The sequence below is a fragment of the Dromiciops gliroides genome, chromosome 4 (genome assembly GCF_019393635.1).
Source record: "Dromiciops gliroides isolate mDroGli1 chromosome 4, mDroGli1.pri, whole genome shotgun sequence".
NCBI lineage: Eukaryota > Metazoa > Chordata > Mammalia > Microbiotheria > Microbiotheriidae > Dromiciops > Dromiciops gliroides.
Genome location: NC_057864.1, coordinates 134,429,624 through 134,449,607, shown reverse-complemented (window position 1 = coordinate 134,449,607; position 19,984 = coordinate 134,429,624). Strand labels below are relative to the sequence as shown.

Genomic DNA, 19,984 nt, shown 5'->3' with positions numbered 1-19,984 from the left:
TGAACTTTTTGGACATTTATACCTTTTCTTCCTCATGTGAACTGTTTCTTTTCATTCCTTCAGAGTTGTTTGGAATCACAGAATATCAGATTTGGAAGGGAACTCAGAGGCCATCTGAGTTGACTGATTTGAATATCAGTTCCCTCTACATCAGGCCCAGTTAAATAAATGGTCCTCTGGCCTTTGCCTGAAGGTTATTTACAGGGTCAAGTCTTCCTTTACTCCATAACTTTCTCATTGAAGAGCCAGTGCTCTCCTCATAGTAGGTGTTTAATAAAAATGTGTTGAATTGAATTCAGCAAACAACAATAAAGTTCCTATTTATATAGCACTTTAAGGTTTGCCACCTGTTACATGAACTTTTTTTTTCTCATTTGAGCCTCACAATGACCTTAAGAAGTAGATAGTATTGATTAACCCCATTTTACACATAAAGAAATGGAAGCCCAGAGAAATAAAGTGACTTGCCTGGGGTAACGCAGTGTCTGCTGGTAGATTTGAACTCAGGTTTTCCTAACCTCAAGGTCTAACTCTAACTACTATACCATACCATTTCTTGTAATATAAGTTGTTATTTGTTAAGAGATTTAAGGTTTGCAATCAGAATTTAAAATTGTAAATATGCCCAAAGGGCTATGGAAATGTGCATACCATTTGATCCAGCAATACTACTGCTAGGTTTATATCCCAAAGACATCCCCCAAAAGAGAAAAAGACCTATTTGTACAAAAATATTTATAGGTGCTCTTTTTGTGGTGGCTAAGAATTGGAAATCAAAGGCGTGCCCATCAACTGGGTAATGGCTAAACAAACTATGGTATATGATGGTGATGGAATATTATTGTGCTATAAGAAATGACAAGCAGGATGACTTTGGAAAGGCCTGGAAAGACATGTATGAAATGATGTATAGTGAAGTGAGCAGAACCAAGAGAACATTGTACACAGAGAGAGCAATATTGTTTGATGAAGAACTGAATGACTTGACTATTCTCAACAATACAATGATCCAAGACAATCCCAAAGGACTATTGATGGCACAAACTATCCAGCTCCAAAGAAAGAACAGATATTGACAGAACAGACTGAAATATGCTATTTTTCACTTTCTTTTATTTTTTCTTTTAATCAAGTTTTCTTGTACAACATGACAAATATGGATGGTAATGTTTTACATAAAAATGTAAATAGTATTTTATTTTTTCCAATTATATGTAAAGATAGTTTTCAACATTCGTTTTTTATATGATTGTGAGTTCCAAATTTTACTCTCTCCCTCCTTTCTCCTCTCTCCAAGATAATAAGAAATCTGATATAGCTTATACATATGCAATCATGTTAAGCTTATTTTCACATTAGTTGTGTTGTGAAGGAAGAAACAGAATGAGAGGGAAAAAACAAAAAAAAAAACAAAGAAAGTGAAAATAGTATTCTTTGATCTGTATTCAGATTCCATCAGTTCTTTCTCTATATGTAGATAGCATTTTTCCATCATGAGTCTTTTGGCATTGTCTTGGATCATTGCATTGTTGAGAAGAGCTAAATCTATCATAATTGATCTTTGTACAATGTTGCTGTTACTATGTACAATGTTCTACTGGTTTCGCTCACTTCGCATTGCCTCAGTTCATGTAAGTCTTTCCAGGTTTTTCTGAAATATGCTTGCTTGTCATTTTTTATAGCACAATAGTATTCCATTACATGTATATACCACAACTTGTTCAGCCATTCCCCAATTGGTGGATATCCCCTCAATTCCCAATTCTTTACTACCACAGAAAGAGCTTTCCAACTACTTTAAATACACAACTGCATCTGACCATCACAAAAACTCAGAGTGGGTAAAGGTATTATTATCCCCATTCTTGTTTTTTTTTTTTTTTTTTTTTTTTTGCAGGTCAATGAGGGTTAAGTGACTTGCCCAGGATCACACAGCTAGTAAGTGTCAAGTGTCTGAGTCTGGATTTGAACTCAGGTTCTCATGAGGCTGATGCTTTATCCACTGTGCCACCTAGCTGCCCCCTATTATCCCCATTCTTTTTTTTTTGTTGTTGAGGCAATTGGGGTTAAGTGACTTGCCCAGGGTCACACAGCTAGTAAGTGCCAAATGTCAGAGTCTGATGCCAGAGTTGAACTCAGGTCCTCCTGACTCCAGGGCTGGCGCTCTATCCACTGTGCCACATAGCTGCCCTTATTATCCCCATTCTTGACAGGAGGAAACTGAGGCTGTGGCTTGCCCATGATCACAAAACTAAGAAGTATGGGAGGGGGCAGCTAGGTGGTGCAGTGGATAGAGCACTGGCCCTGGAGTCAGGAGTACCTGGGTTCCAATCTGGCCTCACACACTCAACACTTACTAGCTGTGTGACCCTAGGCAAGTCACTTAACCCCAATTGCCTCATTAAAAAAAAAAAAAGAAGTATAGGAGTCAGGGCTCCTCCTATATTGAATCTGGGGCTCTCCTAACTCTGAGTCCAGACCTCTGAAGTATACTATAGCACTCTACTTCTCAAAGAGAATTGATTGTCCATAATCAGCTTCAAACAAAAAAAAATCATAATTCTTCTTGAATGTTTATGAGAATCATTAACATAACAATAATTCATATTTTTATAGAGCTGCAGTGTTTACAAAGTACTTTCCTTGTGACACCCATGAGGTTGTTAATGACATAATAACATTTTTATATGGCATTTTAAAGTTTACAAAGCACTTTTCCTACAATATTTCTTTTCTTTTCTTTTTTTATGGGGCAATGAGGGTTAAGTGACTTGCCCAAGGTTACACAGCTAGTAAGTGTCAAGTGTCTGAGGCTGGATTTGAACTCAGGTCCTCCTGAATCCAGGGCTGGTGCTCTATCCACTGTGCCACCTAGCTGCCCCCTACAATATTTCTTTGAGGCAGGTAGTACAAATATTATTTTCTTTGTTTCAGAGATAAGAAACTGAAACTTGGGTTAAGCGCCTTGTCCAGAATAACATAATAGCTGGCCTTTATCATAGATTTAGAATTGGAAGGGACCTGATAAGGCATTGAGTCCAACTCCTATATTGTACAGATGAGGAAACTAAAACCCAGAAGGGTGAATTGAGATGCTGAGGGTCACAGAGACAGTGGTTGAGGTGGGATTAGAACACAGGTCTTCTGATTCTAAAGGACTCATGATGGAAAATGCTATCCACATTGAAAGAAAGATCTGATGGATTCTGAATGCAGATCCAAGCAGACTATTGTCACTTTCTTTACTTTTTGGTGGGGTTATCCTTTTGTTCTGTTTCTTCTTTCATACCATGACTAATATGGAAATATTTTTTACATGTCTGCACATGTATAACCTATATCAAATTGCCTACTCTTTTAGGGAGAGGAGAGGGAGGCAGCTAGGTTGTGCAGTGGTTAGAATGCTGTATCTGAAGTCAGGGCAGCTGCTCTTCCTGAGTTCAAATCTTACCTCAGATGCTTCTTAGCTGTGTGACTGTGGGTAAGTCACTTAACCCCATTTGCTTCAGTTCTTCATCTGTAAAATGGGTTGGAGAAAGAAATGGTAAACCACTCCAGTATCTTTGCCAAGAAAACCCCCTAAAGGAGTCATGAAGAGTCAGATAGGATTGAAAAATGACTAAACAACACACACATATTTATGTATATTTTTATGGTTTTAAAATTGCTTTCCATAAAATTTTGTTTTGATTATGAAAACTTTGTGAGGTAGATAGTACAGATATCATTATCCTTATTTTACAGATAAGGAAACAGAGTGATAGAGAGTTTTTACATAACAACCTCAGTGTCACTTAGCTAGTACACTGGCAGAGCTGGGATTGGAAACTTTTTCAAATTTTGTGCTTTTCCCACTATACCAAAATTGAAACATATAAAACTATCAATCTTTAAAAATGATTAAAACTCCAACATTCATAGATACTGGTGTCTTTTTTTCCCAGTTTGAAAGAAAGGTGTGTGTTTTCCATTCTATTGAACCCTAAAAAGCAGATGTTTGTGCACAGTTATTACCTGAATTTTATCTGATATTGAAACATATTACAAGTATAAATGTCTTAATTTCTGCTCAGCAGCTGAAGATTGATCCTTGAAGAAGCCAAAGGGATCCTATTCATATTATCATCAAAGTAAACTTCTTTGCTCATTTCACCCTCCTTTTAGAAATCAGCTATAGTCAAACAAAATGAACTTTATTGGTAAATTCCTAACATAAACACAGAGTTCAGAGGAAAAGACCAAAAGTATATGCATAAAGAGTTTGATGAATAAAGCCAGTGTATTGCCAGTGTAAAGGAATTTCCATGTTCATATGAATAAATGCTCCAGGATGTGGGGGCTGGGGATGTAAAGGAATGAGGGAAGTTATGCTAGAACCAAAAGACCATTGATGAGAAGAATGGGAAGTAAGAAAAGACTTTAGTTTGTATTCATCTAAACTATGAAAGAATTGCCAAGAAATAAGTTCTCTAGAAAAGTTCCATTTAATGGCAAAACTTGTTTAAAAGGGTAAAATAGCTAAGGTCAACAAGAGGTCCCTTTCAGAAAGTCAATGGCTGTATGGAGGTCTTTTAAACATTTACATTGTCATAAAAGAAAAAAAAAAAGCTTGTGTTAGCAGAGAAAAATAGGGAGCTGCAACTGTGGTAATGATAATGATAATTGGTTTATATATAGGTATGAACATCCTATTAGGTAAGGGCACCAAAAAAAAAAGTAATTTATATTGCACTTTAGCCAAAGGTCTGAATGTGACTTGACCTTTTAACCTTATCTCTTTGAGGGTTTTTTTTTTTGTTGTAATAGCTTGGCCATTGACACAGGCTAATGGAAACAGCAAGGTAATCATCTACCATGAACACTGGTATCTGTACTAACACCCCCCCTCCCCACTTGGATTTCATTATCCTGAAATCCTAAATAATGAGATAATTCAATGGGGAAGCTCCTTTCCTGTTCCATTAACATTTCCATGCCATTCAGTACCCATTCCACTGAACAAAAAGGCGGTTACTCTCTCATTTTCTTTCATTTTCCACTTCTATTAATGTTTAAATGCCCATTTTTTTTCCCTCTTCCTGTAATTCATCTCTTGATTGTCTCTATTTTTATTTTTTTGGCCTTATTTAGTCAGGTGCTATTTTTTACTCTCCAGCTCCTTTTCTTTTTCTTGATTCCTGGGTAGATGACAGTTTTTAGAAATACAATTTGAAAATACCCTCTTCCTTTAGACAGATTACTTTTCTTACACACACACACACACACACACACACACACACACACACACACACACACAAACACACACACACACACACAAATTTCTTTAGGGTGGTGATTTGTCAAAACAGCGCATGCAGGAGGTAAAAGCACAGAGGTTGTTATTTGTCAATGGAAAGTACATGTTGACTTGTGCAGAAAGATTTGAAAATTACCCCTAAAGATCAATGAGAGTCTAAGCTAAATTCAGATATGAATCCATGTCAGCATGATAGCTAGGGAAAGGATTCATTCAAATACAATCCTGGTAGAAGAAGAAGAATCCTTTTTTGAGGAAAAGGGTAAAAAAGAACCCATTTTAATTTCTTCATTTTTGTAGCCACTTATTCTATGATATTTGTGAATTTTGAAAAATCTTCATCACATGTTCCAGTGAGAGGAAGATGGACTAGACTCTCTCTACAATGTCTTCATGCTCTGATATTCTGATTCTGTTTACTTTCCTTAGTGTAATCATTAAGAACAATCTTGAGACAATAGTTATTGCCAGCTTTGCAAAACTACATTTCATTTTGATCACACAAATAGGTATCTGCTCGGATTTAAATTTGCTTCTAAGTGATTAAGTTTGTGTCCCAAGGTATTATATTATAGGGAGACCGTTTTCTGTTTGCTCTGAGGTTATGAATAAAACAGACCAACAGACCTGAGTTCCATGATACCTCTATTTCTGTAAGTATTGCCTTAGCATTCACACACACATACACACACACACACACACACACACACACACACAGAGTGAGTTTAGAACTGCTAAGATGAGAAGGTCTCTTTTTCTTTTGTAGTCCTTCACCAAGATTTGGACTTTAAGGAACCTCATATGTGACTGAAATAGTATATAATATTATATTGCTAGTTCCCACTCATCAGTGATCTAGACGTTTCTGTCTGACATTTTATGATGCTGCACATCTTTCTCATACACATCTTTTCCTATTATTTATCTTCTATTTGCCCTTAGTTCCTTATTCGCAGGGAAACTTAGTTTTCTGAAGTATATACCCAAAGAGTCTTAACCCAAATCTAAATATTATGGTGATGGTGGTGGTGGTGATGATGATGATACACAGAAATCACATTGAACCAGTAGATAAAGATGATATTTGCAAATACATGGGACTCAGGGGCAGCTAGGTGGTGCAGTGCATAGAATGTTGATATTGGAGTCAGGAGGACTTGAGTTAAAATCTGATCTCAGACACTTGACACTTACTAGCTGTTACCCTGGGCAAGTCACTTAACCTTATTGCCTTGCCAAATATATATATATATATATATATATATATATATATATACATACACACACATATGTGTGTGTGTGTGGCTTCTCCAAAGGCAAGACTCATCAAACATAAAGATATCAAGGGCAAGGCTATAGCTGAATATGTTGAGACTTAAGGGCACCCTGAAATCAAAGCTGATAAAAAGAGCACATTTAAAATAACTAACAATGCAATGCCAATCTTAATGTACATATAAAAAATGGAATAATAGATTTGGATATTATCCTTAAAAACCAAATAAAAATTTCTAAAATGGTAAACATACCTCTCATTTACAAAAAAACACACATACTTGTTTTTTTGGTGAGGCAATTGGAGTTAAGTGACTTGCCTAGGGTCACACAGCTAGTAAGTGTTAAGTGTCTGAGGCCAGATTTGAACTCAGGTCCTCCTGAATCCAGGGCCGATGCTCTATCCACTGCACCACCTAGCTGCCGCATACTTTTGAGACATATTAGATCTTAATGCAATAAACCTCTTGTGACGAGAATGAAATGCTTTCATATTTGCACTTTGAGTCCTTGCAAAGACCTAGTCTAAATACAGTGATTTTAAAGGGGCTTGTTGATAGTGCCCAAACATTGTCAAAGAAATGCTGAAATATGCCTCAAGATTTTAGAAACAGATTATTTATTTAAACGATAATTAAGCAAGAAATATGACTGAAACATTATTTTGTTGTTGTTGAACAATACAGGTAAATTAATTATGTTGTGAAAAAGCTTGAAATTCGAGAATATATGTCTTGACAGGAACCTAGAAAGAATATTTCGGTGATTACAATCAAATAGAATTTAAAGGCACCTCTAAATGATATAATACCAAAATATACCACTAACTAGAAATAGGAGCAAAAATAAAATTCATTCCACTTCAACAAACATTTATCAGGTATCCCTCTATGTGCAAAGCCCTTAGGGTACAAAAAACAAATCACAGCCCCCCCTCCCCCCCAAACCCAGGTCTTACTCTTATCAATGTTCTACCAGTATAAACAATGATAAGTTATACTTCAGTAGCAGAATGATTTAAAGGTAGGGATGATTTGAGGGCAGGTAGAGATAGTTTAATTTTTGTCACTGTAGCCATGAAGGATAAAACTTCAGTCTTGGAATTAAGGAGCTATAGTTTCAAGTTCTGCCTCTAACATGTTAAATGACCATGAGCTGGTCATTTAACCTCCCAGTGGCCCTCAGGCACCATGCTAGAACTTTAAGATTTATAAATATATATCAACAGGTAAGTCGATAATCTATATCACTGAATGTTCCAGAAGGGGAAACTTTCATCATAAACTGATGGAATCACATGCTCAGCCTATAGGACTCAATAAATGTTTGCTGAATTGAACTAAAACCAAAGATGACTGATGTAGTATGACCCCCCAAATTTCTATCAGAAAGACTATATACATACACAACTAAAAAAACTCATTCCTCTTGCACACACACACACACACACACACACACACACACACATACACACACACACACACACACACACCCCACTGTAACACTGGCATTTAGTTTGTATTCTTCCCTTCCTATTCTATGCTTATAGGGTTTGAGCTATTTTATTTATGTTTTGGGCTGACCTTTATTTACTAATATATTTTAATTTAACATATTTTAATGAACAAACTATTTTTCTCCCTCCCCCATTCCTCTGCATTGAAAAAAGAGAAATAAAGCTCTTGTAATAAGTAGACATAGTTAAACAAAGCAAATTCCTGCATTGGCCATGTCCTAAAATATATCTCTCAAGCTACAACCTTAGTCTATAACTTCTCGGTTAGGAGATAGGTATCATGTTTCATCAGGGTTCCTCTGGAATTATAGTTGGTCATTGCATTGGCCAGAGTTCCCAAATCTTTCAAAGTTGTTTATTGATATTGTATAAATTATTATCCTGGTTCTGCTCACCCTGCATCAGTCTATATAATTGATCAATCAGTAAATATTTATTAAGCACCTATGTGTCAGGTACTGTGCCAAATACTGGGGACACAAAAAGAGGCAAAAGATAGTCCCTGCCTTCAAAGAGCTTACAACATAATGGGGGGAGACAAAATGCAAACATATATATATATATATATATATATATATATATATACAAAGCAGCTATATACAAGATAAATAGGAAACAACAGAGGGAAGTCACTGGAATTAAAGGGGGATTGGGGAAGGCTTCCTGTAGAAGGGATTTTAGTTGGAACTTAAAGGAAACTAGGGAGGTCAGTAGTTGGAGCAGAGGAGGAAGATCATTCCAGGCATGGGGGACAGCCAGAGAGAATTCCCAGAGCTGACATATGGAGTGTTTTGTTCAGGGAACAGCGAGGAGGCCAGGGCCACTGGATTGAAGAATATATGTCAGGGGGCAAGGTGTAAGAAGACTGGAGAGGTAGGTGGGGGCTAAGTTATAAAGGACTTTGAACACCATTTTGTATTTGCTCTTGGAGGCAATAGGAAGTTGCTAGAGTTTATTGAGTAGTAGGAATGACATGATTGAACCTGTGTTTTAGGAAAATCACTTTAGAGGCTAAACAGAGGTTTGATTGGAATGGGAAGAGACTTGAAGCAGGCAAACCCACCAGTAGGCTACTGCAATAATCCAGGTATGTATGATGTGGTAAGGACCTGTATTAGAATGATGGCAGTGTTAGAAGAGAAAAAGGTGGGATTTAAGAGATGTTGCAAAGGTGAAATCAACAGGTCTTGGCAGCAGATTAGATATGGAGGGGTCAGAGAATGAGGGATTAAGGATGACTCCTAGGTTGTGAGCCTGAGGGACTGGGAGGATGGTGCTATACTCTACAGTAATAGGGGAATTGAAGAGGTAAGGTTTTTTTTTGGGGGGGAGATAAAGAGTTCCATTTTGGACATATTGAGTTGTCTACTGGACATCCAGTGCAAGATGTTTGAAGGGCAGTTAGACATGCCAGATTGGAGGTTAGCAGAAAGATAGGGACAGATAAGTGGATATGAGAATCATCAGCATAGAGATGGAAATTCAATCAATGAGAGCTGATAAGATCACCAACTTCTCAAGTGAAGTGCTGTAGAAGGAGAAAAGAAGGCCCATAGTAGAACTTTGAGGGACACCAATGGTTAGAAAGTATGATCAGGAGAAGGATCCAGCAAAAGAGACAGAGAAAGAGTGGTCAAATAGGTAGGAGGAGTACTAGAGGAAAGTGGGGTCTGGAAAACCTAGAGAGAACAGAATATCAGGGAAGAGAGAGGGATCAACCATATCAAAGACTGCAGAAGATTCAAGGAGAATGAGGACTGAGAAAAGGTCACTGGATTTCGTAATTAAGAAAGCAGTTTCGGTGGAGTGATAAAGTTAGAAGCCAGATTATAAGGGTTAACACTTAAGAGGAGAAAAAGTGGAGGCACCTGTTGTAGATGGACTTTTCAGTGAGTTTAGATACAAAGGGGAGAAGAGATATAGGATGATAATTAATGGGGATAAAAAGATTAAGTGAGAGTTTTTTTCAGTATAAAGTAGGCATGGGCATTTGGGTAGGCAGTAGGGAATTAGCCAGTAGAAAGGGAGAGACTGAAAATAAGTCTAAGAATGAGGATGACAGAAGGGGCAGTCTGTTGGAGGAGATGGGATAGAATAGAATTTTTTTGGAACAAGTAGAGGGGTTAGCCTTGGTGAGAAGTAGAGCCATTTCATTATATGAGACAGGGACAAAGGAGGAGAAACTGGCAGAAGGCACCTGAATAATGGGAAGTAAGAAAGAGGAGAAAAAAGGAAATTCATGGGGAATGGCATCTTTTTTTGGTAAAAATACAATGGAAGTTTTTCAGCTGAGAGAATGAGAGGAGGATGAACCATGGGAGGTTGGAGGAGACATGGAAAGGTTTGGAAGAGTCACCTTGGTGAGTGGGATAATGAGTTGATGAGAGAGAGATAGTAGGATTGCCTAGTAGCAGTGAGGACCCAGTTGAGGTTATGTAACATGGATTTGTAGTGGATTCAGTTAGAATGATTGTATGATCTTTTATATATATATATACATATACATACATACATATATATACATATACATACATATACATACATATATATACATACACACACACACACACACACACACACACATATATATATATATATATATATATATATAGTTGTTTTTTTTAGTGAGGCAATTGGGGTTAAGTGACTTGCCCAGGGTCACACAGCTAGTAAGTGTTAAGTGTCTGAGGCCAGATTTGAACTCAGGTACTCCTGAATCCAGGGCTGGTGCTCTATCCACTGCGCCACCTAGCTGCCCCCGATCTTTTATACTTTTGTTCAGCCGAATGTGTGTAGGAACGAAGGTGATGAATGTTGGGAGTGAGCCAAGGCTGGGGTTTGGCTGTAGAGATTCAAAAGAGAACAGTTAGTGTTGAATTGAATCACTAAGAAATCAAGATGGGAAGAAGAGAGAGTAGCTAGTGCAGAGGAGATGGCCTGGGTGAGAGTTTAATGGTCAAGGGATTGAAGGTCATAAGGTTTTGTAAGGGAAGGCAGAGGGAGAGGTAAAAACAATAGATTATGGCCAGGTATAGGGATTTGAGAATTCTTGGACACAGAGGTGGTACATTTGTGGGTGATGGCAAGATCAAAGATATGACCATCTTTCTGTGTGACTGAGGTTGGTTGTGGAGGAGTAGTTCATGGAAGGTAAGTAGGCTGAGAGACTGAGTGGTGAGGATATTTGAGGCATAATAAATATTTATATAAGAAGTGTCTTAGAATGAAAGCAGGAATTGGAGAGGAGAGAAAACTGTAAGCCAAGTATCAAACTCATTGTGGAAGGAAGGGAAATGACCTGGGGGGTCTGTAGACAACAGCTACTGGTATTTTATTTGGGTAATAGATTCAAATAGAATGAACCTCAAAGGAAGAGGTTATTAAGTGATGGAGATAGGGAGAGAACCTGGAAGTGACACTGAGGAAGAAGGAATATTTCAACTTCTACCACTTAGCTAAGTAGAATAAGTATTACCAGGTTTCTCTGAAATGAGACCTTTTGTCATTTTTTTCTTTTTAAAATTTTTTCTCCACTTAATTGTATTTTTTCTAATTCCATGTAAAGAAAGTTTTCAACATTCATTTTTTAAAAGATTTTGAGGGGCGGCTAGGTGGCGCAGTGGATAGAGAACCGGCCCTGGAGTCAGGAGTACCTGAGTTCAAATCTGGCCTCAGACACAACACTTACTAGCTGTGTGACCCTGGGCAAGTCACTTAACCCCAATTGCCTCACTAAAAAAAAAAAAAAGATTTTGAGTTTCAAATTTTTCTTTCTCCTCCCCTTCTCTCCCCCCTCAGCAGTCAATCTGATATATGTTATACAGTACAATCATGTTTAACACATTTCCACCTTAATCATGTTATGAAAGAAGAATCAGAACAAAAGGGAAAAACCATGAGAAAAAAAAAACAAACCCAACAACAAAAAAGTGAAGATAGTATGCATCTTGGGGCAACTAGGTGGTGCAGTGGATAGAGCACCGGCCCTGGAGTCAGGAGGACCTGAGTTCAAATCTAGCCTCAGACACTTGACACTAGCTGTGTGACCCTGGGCAAGTCACTTAACCCTAATTGCCTCACACACACAAAAAGATAGTATGCATCTTCTATCAGCATTCAGACTCCATAGTTCTTTCTTTGGATGTGGAGAGCATTTGCCAATATGAGTCTTTTGGAATTGTCTTTGCTCATAGTATTGCTGAGAAGAGCTAAGTCTATCTTAATTGCTCCTTGCACAGTGTTGTTGTTACTGTGTACAGTGTTCTCCTGGTTCTGCTCACTTCACTCACAATCATATTCATGTAAGTCTTTCCAGGTTTTTCTGAAATATACTTGCTCATCATTTCTTTTAGCACAATAGAATTCCATTACATCCATATACCACAACAAATTCAGCCAACCCCAAATGATGGCCATCCCTTCCATTTCCAATTCTTTGCCACTGCAAAAAGAGCTGCTATAAATATTTTAGTACAAGTAGGTCCTTTCCCCCTTTTATGATCTCTTTGGAATCTTTTGGTCATTTCTTAAAGCACAACAGTGTTCTATTATATTCATATGCCATAATTTGTTCAGCTATTACCAAACTGTTAAGAATCCCTTTAATTTCTAGTTCTTAGACACCACAAAAAGAGCTGCTATAAGTATTTTCATCCATGTAGGTTCTTTTCCTCTTTCTGTGATCTCTTTGGAATCCTATAATAAAACAGTGGGCTCATCACTCTGAAAATTTAACATTTTCTTATTAAAAAGGAAGAGAAAAACTTCCAGATATCCCCCAAGCATAAAATAAGCAGGTTAAAATTTACAGAAATATTTTTGGAGCAAACAGTTCACACAAAACAATAGTAAAATTGGACAACAATAATAAGCCACAGGATTTTTCAAATATAATTAAAAGTGGTTTGTCTCTATGGAACTGTTGAAATAACTATATTCAAAAGCAAAATCATAAGTTGCTTCATGGGAAGTGTCCAACACTACATAGATAAAACAGCTTCAACCAAATGGCCAACTTGTGCAGAGCTGGAGAGTTTAGGATAGTGATTTAAGATCAGAAATTACATGTGGGCTATCTAGACAAAAGCATCTATCTTCTCCTAAACTTGAGCAGAACACAATGGGCTCTCCCACTTTAGATTAAATTCCTTGTAAGGCTGGGTGGGGTCTGATCAAGATAAAAAGAGTTAATTCAGTTTCATGATCAGTAATGTCCTTCGAGAGAGTGAACTTTTCAAAATCAGGAGTTTGGAAGAAGGATAGAGATCTGAATCTCCCCCAAATATTGATTATTAATAATTATCTCTCTCATTTTCTTTCTCTCCCTTTCTTTCTGTAATTTTACACAAAATTACTAATATAGAAATGTTTTACATGATTTCACATGTATAATTTATATCAGATTGTTTACTATCTAAGGGAAGGAGGAGAGGAGGGATAGAATTTGGAACTCAAAACTAAAAAAATCAACAATGTTAAAACTTCTTTTTATATGTAATTGGGAGAAAATAAAATATTATTATTATTTTTAAAAAAGAATACAAGGAATAAGAAGGAGAGAGGAGGGAGGTTTCCAAAAGGTTGTTCTTTACAAGACCTAATGACAAGAGGACATGGTTACCAACTCTAGAATGTCAGAGCTGGAAGGTAGTGTAGAGATTATCTACCTTGGTCACAAAAGAATAGTAGCAAACTAGTTACTTATTCTGAGAAAATTTATAGCTGAACCATACTAGAAAAGATGAGCATGGTGTAATGGTGATAATAACAATAAAAGTGGTTATTTATTTTATTTCCCTGCATAGTAATCCAAATATTATTAAAGATAAAAGAATAATAGCAAGATAGCAATTTATCCCAGGGTTATTTCTATCTGAACTCTATCAAATAAGATGGAGATAACAACAACAACAACAACAACAACAACAACTAGGATTTATATAGTTTTATGGTTTGCAAAGTGTTTTACCTATCTTATCTCATTTGATCATCACAACAGTCCTGGGAACTGGGTGCAGTTGTAAGAATATAATACTCAATAGCACTTTAAGGCTCAAACAGCTCATTTTCATATGTATCCCATAAAGTAAGGAATGTTGTTACTATTATTCCCATTTTATATGTGAGGACACTGAGGCTCAGGATTAAAGGGGTTGCAGCTAGATACCCACACCCATCTTGTCAGTTCCTATACTCTGGCTTTTCACATCGATAGTACATTACTCTCCTCATTCTTCTGAAACATTAAAGATGTCACCTGTAAATGAACTTGCTTTGTCCCATCACACTTAGCAAGTTTATGCTTTAAAGTGCATGAGCCACATTTTTTTTTACACAGCTGGTACAATTCCCCCCTACAGTAGGGGTTGGATGGAACAAACTCTGCCCTTCCAAGCTACACCCACCATAGTGTACATCTGACTGCAGCCTCAGCACAGAGAGGATCAAGCTCTCAGTTCTGTTTGTTCCCAACAAGGGAGAGGCAGCTGTTCAAATACACCCCCACACTTGTGGTCTACAAATCGTTCCCCTCAAATTGCCCCTCAGGCAGTGTGGTGTTGTGAAGTGGAGGGAGGGTGAGGCTTCTAATCTCATTTCACCTGTAATGACCTTGGGCAAGTCAATTCAGTTTTCTTATTGGTAAAATTAGACCTCAATTTTCTCATTGGTCATTAGATTAGATACTAATCTCTACTCTCTTTTACAACTCTGACATTCAGTGGTTCATAGCCATGTCCTATTGTAATTAGAATTTGTAAGGAGCAGCCTTTGGGAAGCCTCCTTCTTCCCCTCTTCCCTCTTAGCGAACAGTTCCCTGACCAAGTCTACAGATAGTATGCAGACCTAAATATTCTGTCCTTGGCCAGATATATACACCACAGCTAAGTATTGCATGACTAATAGGCTTATCAACTCTGAACACTCATTAAAGGGGAAATCTAAGGATAGGAAGGGGGACTTCAGAGATCTTATTCATGGGAACTAAAACTAAATTGGAGAAAATGGGTTACCCTAAAATTACTTTTTTTTTTTAGTGAGGCAATTGGGGTTAAGTGACTTGCCCAGGGTCACACAGCTAGTAAGTGTTAAGTGTCTGAGGCTAGATTTGAACTCAGGTCCTCCTGATTCCAGAGCCGGTGCTCTATACACTCACTGCACCACCTAGCTGTCCCCTAAATTACTTTCTAAACATCTCTTAAAAAGTGAAAACATTTCAGGTTGACTTCCTGCTTCCTCTACACCCTTCTCCAGTGACTGCTGAGGTCTCATCCAGGCTCCCTAAGAGAATTATCTCCATTTGCTAAGGAAAGAACCATCTGACCAGCCTCCCTTTGAATGAATGAGTAAATTAATTTAAAAGCACTCATTAAGCACTTACCATGTGCCAGGTACTATGTTATTTGGTCAATAAGTATTTATTAAGCACCTACTATGTGTCAGGACCTACACTAAGCAATGGAAATACTAAGGAAGGAAGACAGTTCCTGTTCTCAGGGAGCTTACAGTCTCATGGGGAAGACAACATATAAAAGGAAGCTGAAAGGGTGGAGCAGGGGGAGGGGAAAGGGAAGATACCCAGGCATGGAATGCATGGTAGAGAAAGTCTGGTGGAGAAGAGTCATAGTACAACCTGGAGAGGAATGATTACTTTGGGCCTCCTCCTTAAATTGGAGGTTCTGGGAGGAACCAGTCAATCAGAATGTGATGTCTCAGGAGGCGTGGGTACTTCCAATGTGAGAAGTTGTTCAGAGATGGAGTGAGCTTCTTGGGTGAAGAGGTTTTGATGGTATGGTAGAGGAATTCCTGTAGATAATTCCTGTAGATGCTACATGTTGGGAATGCAAATTCCAAAAAATCAAGAGAATCCTTGCCCTCAAAAAACTTACTTTCTAACATGGGAAGGCAATACATATAGGAGAATGGTGGCAAGGGAAGGGTGTTTTGGTTAGGAAAGTCACAGCAATATTGAATGGAGTCATGGTAAATTCTTGACATATCCTTGCTGGGAATGGTAGTGTTGTGTCTTACTCTTTACTTCCTTCACAATGGAAGAATTGGGGCTGGCGGAAGGAAGGGGGCCTTAAAACATAGCTACCTACCTGAGAAGTAGCAGTAGTCATAGCAGTAACCTCTGTGATGCTCACTTAGGGATGAGAAGACTAGAGGATGGGACCAGAGACTGGAAATTCAAAATGAAGGTAAACCAATGACCAAAATTTGATTACTGTTCTCAGAGAGAAAACTAGAGGTAAGGAGGGGAAGATAGCCTTGGCATGGCATGAAGATGGCCATAAAACAGCATGGAGGGTATGGATTGGGCTAGATATAGTGAGCTTTCACTAGATAGAAGTCCTTACCTTTTTAGGTTGATTATATATTACACTCCTTCACTTACTATAGTGCAGTAAAAATGGTCTACTTACTCCTGGCATATAACATTCAGTCTCTGATTTCTGTGCCTTGTACAGTCTAAAGTACCCCATGCACCCCCCCCACCCCCTGCTCCATCCCTTCATCTCTTCCTATTAGAACCTTTGGCCTCCTCCAAGGTTCTGCTTATGGGCCACTTTATATGGAAAGCCTTTCTTGATTCCTTTATTAATGTATTAACATTCTCTTAAAATGATAAAGAATATACATATCTATTTACAAATTGTTCTTCCTGCCCCCATTTTGTGTTTGTATCACCAGCACCTAGCAAGGTGTTTTGAACCTAGTAGGTAGGTAGTCAACCAGTCTTGCTGGATTAGATTGCATCCTCCCCAGGGTCCTATTTCTCCTCTTGTTGGACCCAGGGAATCAAGAGGAAAAGGAATGAGGCTGTTATTCTCTAACCTTGACTGTTTTTGTAGCTGTTCTTAATCTTTGCCCATGCTTAAGGTTAACTTAAGAACCATCCAAGAATGGGAAATCAAGAGGGATTACTGGATATGATGTGGCTGATGTGGTTTCCCTGTCTCCTCAGAACAGGAAAAGACTTGAGAGTGGCAACTGATTAAACCAAAGCAAGAGGGGTTGGAGTACCTGGAGGATGGCCAAGTGAGACCACCAGAAAGGAAAGGGGTTCTTTTTTACTTCCTTCAGAATGGAGGAATTATGGCAGGTAGAAGGAAAGGAGACATAAGAAAGTTACCCACTTGAGAAGTAGCAGCAGCTATAGCAATTACCTCTGTGATAGACACTTAGGGGATGAGGACTAGGTGATCGAGACCTCAAAGACTGGAAATTTCAAAATGATGGAAAGCCATTGACCAAAATTTTACCACTAGTAGACAGTGGAAGGAATGAGGGAAGAAGAGGGACAAAAAGTAAAGAAGAAGAAACATAGGGGTGACTTAGACAAAAAGAGTAGAGTCTGACAATGAGTACAAAGGGGAGCAAACTCTAGAGCAGGGGTTCTTAATCTTTTTTTATATTATGGATCTCTTTGGTGATCTGGCTATACTTTTCAGACTTCTTGGAATAATTTAAAAAAATAATTGAAGGAAAAACTAAATTCCAGTCAGAACTTAGTAAAAAATAAAGGTGAATTTTTTTTTCCTATCCAAGTTCATGGATCCTAAGTTGAGAACCCTGTTCTATTGCTTGCCTTTTAAATGAGGGGGAGAGAGGAGTGAGGGAGACAGTTTGAATTCAAAATTTGGGGAAAAAAAGAATGTTAAAATTGTTTTTGCATGTGATTGGGAAAAATAAAATATTAAATTAAAAAAATAAATAAAATCTTAAGAACTCCTGCTCTAGATTGTACCTAGGTCTTATTAGTACAGTGAATCTTGTGAATTATTCTAATTCATACTATTCAAATATATAATTATATGTACAATATGTTAACTGGTTCTAGCCCAGTGAAAATTAAAATAATGCTGCCACTTCATGGGATTCACTATTTGGACTAATCAGAACCTAGCTGTAATTCAAATTTCTCTCCTCTGAAATTTCACCCATGAGGAGCCAAAGGTACAACCACTGCTTTTTTAAAAAAAAAAGTGCCAGTATCCTATATTTAGAAACTCAAGACTGAAGATGTGGCAAAAAACTGAAGGACTTTCCTATGAGAGAAACACAACAAAAAGCAAAGGGATTGAAGAGAACTGCCTCCCAGTGGGTATAATGCAGCACAGTGAGCCTAGCCTGGGCATTGTGAGGAGGACCTGAATCAAGCTAATGGATGTGTGTATGTGTTCAGTGTTTGGTGGATTAGCAGTGCTTTCCCATGAAATACAAAGAGAGATTGAATCTGAAACATTTGTCATCAAGGATGTGGTCTGTTCAGGATGCAAGGTAACGAGAGCTTTCCCCGGGACTGCTTTGGTTCCTTCAGACAAGGGGTCACTCTAATCCTTCCTGTTTATATTGTGAATGCTGAGGCAGGGAAGTTTAAGCTCTGTGAGGGCACATTACCATCATGATGCAGTCATTCCTAAACAACTAGGCCGGGAGATTTTCTGTTGTTTTAAAGGAAGGAGCACCGTTTTCAGCCTTTAAAAGGGCTGCTAATGATGAAATGCTGTTGTATGAGTGGAGCAGACACTTTAGCCCTGTAATATTTCCTGTGTAAACATTTTCCCCTTCCACCCATGCATTTTTCTGTTTTATTTCTTCTTTTCTCAGAGGAACAGTAGAAGAGTTTGCCCTCCGCTTATGTGAACATATCAGAACAAAAATTTCAATGTGGTCATACTTCATTCAGCACGTATTTAAATTAGCTAACAAATAGTTAGAAAACAAGTGTTTGATGAGAGGCACAGAGTTAAGTGAATTGCCTGATATTGCATGGATAGTAAGTGCTGGAACTGAGGTACAACAAATCAGATTTCAAAAACAGTGTGTTTTTTACCATACACTACAACAAGCTACATGAAACTATCAGCTTTCGAAAAATTTTTCATTATAATAATTCACCATCATTAGTGGTATAGTGGGCAGCTAAGTGGAGCTAGGCCTGAAGTCAGGAAGACCCAATTCAGAATCAGGCATTTGCTAACTGTGTGACCCTGGGCAAGTTACTCGACCACTATCGACATCAGTTTCCTCAACTACAAAATGAGGCTCATAAGTGTGTGAGGATCAAATGAGATAATAATTGCAAAGTGGTTAGCACAGTGTCTGACACACAGTAAATGCTATTTACATTTTAGTGATTATTATTATTATTATTTTTAATAGTTGCAATCAATTTATTAAAAAACAGATGATTGATTAGGCATCTGCAATGGTGACTTCAACTTCTACACCTGGTTCAATGCTGATAGAAGTGATCTGCTTCACAATTTCAGAAGGACTGTGCAAATCAATAAGACATTTGTGGATTCTCATCTGGAATCGATCCCAAGTCTTAGAACCTTCACCACAAGGAGTTTTTCTAGTTGTAATTCAAAGTGTCTTGGTGGGCATTCAAACAGGTCCCTTCACTTTCAAGTTCTTTTCTTTGGCTCCTCTAATCAGGTCGGCACACACCTTCTCAAGTGACTTCACGTTGCAGTTGGTGAGGGTGATCCGGATCCGGTGAATGGCCACTTCGGGCTTCACAAGCATCTTACTGGTGTCTTTGAATGCCATGGCAGGGGAGCAGCTTCCTGACTGACTTATTCCTCGGTGAGAACGAACAGCGGTGGGTCAGGAGGAGGAGAGGCAGGGACTGCCAACTCCAAGTGGCTGCGGTGATGGTACCTTCACCAAAGAGAGCTAGTGATTATTATTAACTTCTCTGTGCCTTAATTTCCTCATCTGTAAAATGAGGATAATAATAGCACCTACCTCTCAGTGTTGTTGTGAGGATCAAATGATTGTAAAGAGCTTAGCACGGTGCTTGGCACATAGTAGGTACCATATTCATGATAGTTACTATTAGCTATAGTGAAGACCGAATTGGCTCCACGTCAGAAGATTGGGGGTGA

General features: G+C 38.1%; 1 protein-coding gene across 1 annotated transcript; it reads right to left on the bottom strand.

Annotated features, from left to right (window-relative positions):
• Positions 1-19,243: 19,243 nt before the first annotated feature.
• LOC122725984 (40S ribosomal protein S20-like) lies at positions 19,244-19,646 on the bottom strand. The gene is given in 1 exon segment (XM_043963390.1): positions 19,244-19,646. A coding segment is annotated over 1 exon segment (360 nt). The 3' UTR covers positions 19,244-19,286.
• Between the last annotated feature and the right edge of the window lie 338 nt (positions 19,647-19,984).